The 4,924-nt window shown below is 58.3% G+C and overlaps 1 protein-coding gene across 1 annotated transcript in view; it reads left to right on the top strand.

The window, feature by feature from the left end:
• MYRF (myelin regulatory factor) overlaps positions 1-4,924 on the top strand; it is a gene marked incomplete at both ends in the record, with an annotated part of 12,214 nt that overhangs the window by 2,773 nt on the left and 4,517 nt on the right. Inside the window, 7 exons of the mRNA XM_009695289.1 lie at positions 319-519; positions 1,175-1,283; positions 1,861-1,970; positions 2,982-3,142; positions 3,675-3,747; positions 4,058-4,146; positions 4,614-4,682. Of these exons, the coding sequence (XP_009693591.1) occupies positions 319-519; positions 1,175-1,283; positions 1,861-1,970; positions 2,982-3,142; positions 3,675-3,747; positions 4,058-4,146; positions 4,614-4,682 (812 nt within the window). The remainder of the gene's footprint in view (positions 1-318; positions 520-1,174; positions 1,284-1,860; positions 1,971-2,981; positions 3,143-3,674; positions 3,748-4,057; positions 4,147-4,613; positions 4,683-4,924) is intronic.

The following is a 4,924-nucleotide window of genomic DNA, read 5'->3' as shown; positions in this document are numbered from 1 at the left end:
CACGGACACCCTTGGGTGCTCCTAGGTGCTTCTGTTTATGCCAAGCTTTGTCTGGCAGCTGTTTCCCACCCACGCGAATGAGGACGGCACTGTCCAGGCCACCGCAGCGGCTTGGGGCTCTCTGATGTCCATCCGTTGCCCGTGACCCCTCCTGCTACGCTGTCCTTCTGCAGCGTGCCTGGAGGGATGATGGGTCTGTGGGGCTCTCCTGACATCCTCGCTCTGTCTACATCTCTGCCCAGCAGCACTGCAGCATTTCTCTCCCTGGTTTTGCTGCTCCTGCTGCTTTTCAGTCCCCGCTTTCCTTTCTCGCCGCAGGCCTCCAACCCTGGCCAGTTTGAGAGCGACAGCGACGTGCTCTGGCAGCGGGCACAGCTCCCCGATACTGTTTTTCACCACGGCCGCGTTGGCATCAACACGGACCGCCCCGATGAAGCCCTGGTGGTCCACGGCAATGTGAAGGTCATGGGTTCGCTGATGCACCCTTCAGACGTCCGAGTGAAGGAGGACATCCAGGAGGTAAGAGCCAGGCAAAGCAGGGTAGGCTTGGGGTGGTCAGGGAGCTGAGGAGGCCCCGCAGGCAGTGTGAGCATCCTTGTCAGCCGTAGTCCTTACGGGCAACGTCAGCTCCTCTTGAGCAGACGGGAAGTACCGTAGAAGTCTGTCCCTCCCAAACGCAGCCTGTCCGCCCTGTCTTAGGGAATGTTGACTCTCCCACCGTTAGCCAGAGCTAGCAAGCACAGAAGTTACAATCCTGGGAAGAGATGAGTCTATCGGGTAGCGCTCCGGGGCTTGCCAGAGCCTGAGTGAGAGGCTCAGCCCTGCTCTGAAGTCCCCTCAGCTGGCTGTGCTGGGAAAGCTGGGTGCCATCGCGTCTCGTATTGATGAGATCTGCCTCTGCCCCGTGCCTGGCTGTGCAGTGGGGACTCGTCCTCCTCCTGGCTTCGCTACCCAAGGAACTTGTCCAGCGACAAGAACTGGAGAGTGACCCGGGGGCAAATGCTGTTTCTCTGTCCTCACGGCTGGTGCGAGCAAGGGTTCGGGGCTGTCCCACGACGTGCCGTCTCCCCAAGGTGTTACCGTGAGCCATAGCGGGGTTTGCTGCTTGGAGGCAGAGTCACGGGAACTTGAGAACCGAACCCCACTTAGGAGTTGTGCCTGTGTTTTGTCCCAGGTGGACACCACAGAGCAGCTGAAGAGGATCTCCCGTATGCGGCTAGTGCACTACAACTACAACCCCGAGTTTGCGGCTACCGTGGGCATCGACAACACCTCCGAGACAGGTACGGGGCCCCGCGTCACACCGCGATGACGCCGCTCGCGTCTGCGGCGCTGGACCTCGCGTTGCGCAACATACATCGGAGTTTTGTTCTCGATGCCAAGCGGCGCTGCCCTGCCTTTCCGGGCAGCCGTAGTCGGCTCTGCCCTGGCATGGGGTAGGAGAGAGGGGGCTTCTCGCCGTCTGAAGTTTAGGCATCTAATGAAATTCCCTCTTTAGTGAGCGGGAGAGAAGATGGCACTTCCCAAAGGTTGGTTTCTGTGATAAGGCCTCTCCTCGTACCCACCTCTCCCCAGGGGTACAGCTACACACCAGAGATGCGAATAGCCCTGTAACGTGGGAACCGGCCCTGTCTGAGCAGCCTCCGCTCTTCTGTTGAGCCTGTACGGGCTGCCCAGGGCACGGGGCTTCCAAGGAGCTCTGCCTGGCCCTGCAGAGGCTGGGGTGAAGGGAGGACAACCCTTGTGTCGTCCCCAATGAAGAGGGTCCCTGCCAACGACCACGTGGGCCAGAGAAAGGGCTGTTGTGGCAGGGGGAGCCCTGCCCAGACCACTGTGACCCACTGTGCTGTTTCCACGCAGGCGTCATTGCTCAGGAGGTAAAGGAGATCCTCCCTGAAGCTGTGAAGGACACCGGAGACCTGGTCTTTTCCAATGGGAAGACCCTTGAGAACTTCCTGGTGGTGAACAAGGTTGGTGGCAGCCAGGAGGGGCAGGGGGGGCTGGGGAGGCTGTTGAGCCTGGCTCAAGGGAGTTGTGGAGCTGGAAATGGAAGAGAGAAACTGTGGTGCCTGGGAAATGCTTCTAGGCCAACACCACCCATATGAGTTTCAGACCTGGCTGGTCTTTCAGACGTCAGGAGCAGCCCTGGGTGGACGGCAGACATCGGCAGGGAGGAGCTAGCCTGACGTTGGTGAAAGTTGGCAGCATCTCCCTTAGGAAGGGCTCCTTGTTGGCAGCCTCCTGTAGGGAGGCTCTTAGTCATAATCTCTCCTTTCTAGATAAGATAAGGTGCTTATGTCAAGATAACCCAGAGCACCTGGCTGCCTGACCTCTCCGTAACCTGTGGCAGCCTCTTTGCTGCTCTGGGCATTGAGGGGAGAGCCTCCCGTAGCACGGATGGAGGGGACAGCCTCCCAGAGCTGCCAGCTCTCTCCTCCATCACCCTGTCCAGAGTAGGAATGGCCAGGACTGACCTTGGTGCCTTCTTTCCCCTTTGTGGAAGCCTAGATCCCTGCAGTTACATCACCGGCTTCTGGATTGGGGCTCTGGCTCAACTGTCTGTTGGGTGATGCTGCAGAATAACTCCAGCGGCTTGCACTGTAGAGCAAGAGACAGGGCTGGGGAGGGGCAGAGAAGGGGTACACGGGGAGCATTGCTCACTTGGTTTGACCAAGGGCTCCTGATGAAGATGGGGACTTTGTGTCTGTCCTTTGTGCCCGAGGAGGACTCTGGATTAGTGCTGGCAGGAGACCCCAGGGATTCTGCACCAACGTTTATTGTTTCGGTTGGGTTTGAAGAGGATATGTCTTGTTCTTGCATCTGGGGGCTGTAGAGATCCAGATGTGCTGACTTGGGTGGTTGCCTACCCCCAGAGCTGGGCGTTGTGTAGCCTTTCCCCTGGGGCAGGGCATGGGAGGGCAGTCAGATCCGTGGGAGCAGGAGTGCCGGGCCGCTCAGGCTGCCGACCTGTTCCCTGGCAGGAGCGCATCTTCATGGAGAACGTGGGAGCCGTGAAGGAGCTGTGCAAACTGACGGACAACCTGGAGACCCGCATCGATGAGCTGGAGAGGTGGAGTCACAAGTTGGCCAAGCTCAAGCGGCTGGACAGCATGAAGTCGACCGTGAGCTCTGGGGCATTCAGGTACGGGGGTACTGAGGGCATGGGGGCCAGAAGGGATGATGTCTCCTGGTCAGCCCAGACAGCCCCGAGCGACAGCTGGGTTTGGGAAAGAGGAGCTGGGGAGGAGCGGTGGGGTGTTGGCAGTTGTCGTTTGGCCTGGGGTAGATTCAAGGAGCTGAGATTGGTGAGACGGGTCTGGCGTACACATACCAACAGCCTGCCCTTGGACCAGCCCAAAAAACCCCAGTGTGAAATTGTCTCCACCTTTCCCTAGAGTCAGTGGGCGCCTTTCTCAGGGCAAAGATTTTTCTCCTGCTTCCAAAATCCTCGTACTGACCCTGGTCAGCTTGTGCAGGTTTTGGGGGCAGAATTCAGGTTCTCTGGGCAACGGACCAGCACTGCACCCACCCCCGGGCAGATGAAGTGACCAGGGTTTGTGACTGTCATGCCACGCAGAGATTTCTCCTCTAGTAGAGAATCACGTTTTGGCCTGGGAGTCGCTTCAAGGGCTGTCCCTGAACCCCTCAGCTCTGTTCCTCCTCTCTCCTTGCAGCCAAACTGGAAGCCAGTTCAGCCGTGCAGGAAGCGTGCCCCACAAAAAGAGACCCCACAAAGTGGCCAGCAAGGTAAGGGACCGCTCCCAAAGGAGCAGCGCTGCGCAGGGGAAGGTGGCCTGGCTAAGAGCGGTCATCTGCGTGGTCCTCGTGTGTTTTCTTACCCGTGCCGCAGAGGGAGAGACCCTGTCTGCTCCCATTTCCATGATCTCTCCTTCCTTTTTGTCCGTGCCTAAGGAAGACATTAGATGACGTCCGTGCCAAGGGGGTTCAGGGCTTGCAGGGGAGGAAGAGGAGAGGTCGGGATGGGCTGGGTGAGATCTGTGCGAGGACCGGAGCAGTTGGGAGTCCTGAGCTCATCTGGGGTTTTTTTCTCTTGCAGTCACCGTCGGTTGTCCCGGAGCAGGCCTGCATCAGCCAGCGCTTCTTGCAGGGCACCATCATAGCCCTGGTCATCATCATGGCATTCAGGTGAGACCGCACACCCGGGCTGTTGCTTCGCCACTGTCATAGGATCATAGATTTGGGCTGGAAGGGACCTTTAGAGGTCATCTAGTCCAACCCCCCTGCGGTGAGCAGGGACATCTCCAACTAGATAAGGTTGCTCAGAGCCCCATCCAGCCTGACCTTGAATGCCTCCAGGGATGGGGCTTCCACCACCTCTCTGGGCAACCTGTGCCAGTGCTTCACCACCCTCATTGTAAAAAATTTTTTCCTTATGTCAAGTCTAAATCTCCCCTCTTTTAGTTTAAACCCATTACCCCTGTCTCCTTCCCACTCGTCGGTTTGGCCCCTGCCATCCGTGGGGCGTGCAGCGAGGGGCTGTGGATCTACGTCTTCTTTCATGGCCTGAAATCCCTTGAGAGCGGATCAATAGCGTGACCCGTCCCTTGCCCCGTGCCCATCCTCAGCCTGTCCCTCTCTCTCTGTCTTTCCAGTGTGGTGTCCATGTCCACGCTCTACGTGCTGAGCTTGCGCAGCGAAGAGGACCTTGTGGATATCGATGGGTAGGGACTTCGATGGGTATGCGGGAGGGATGTGGTGCCCGGGGGAGTCTGAAGCCCAAAAAGCAGCCTCTGTGGGGTTACCGAGCGTGGTTCCAGGGAGTTAAGCCATAAAGCCAACCAAACACACCCGCACATCCACGTTTGATGTCAGTTAAATTATCCGGAGCAAGAATTGAGGAGCAGAGAAGGACAAGAAAACACCCTGCTGTTGGCTGCTCACATAGCCGCTCGCGGCCCGGGGG

Source organism: Cariama cristata, unplaced genomic scaffold, assembly GCF_000690535.1.
Source record: "Cariama cristata isolate BGI_N322 unplaced genomic scaffold, ASM69053v1 scaffold24212, whole genome shotgun sequence".
Lineage (NCBI taxonomy): Eukaryota > Metazoa > Chordata > Aves > Cariamiformes > Cariamidae > Cariama > Cariama cristata.
The sequence above is the reverse complement of the archived record's forward strand: the minus strand, read 5'-3'. Positions and strand labels throughout refer to the sequence as shown.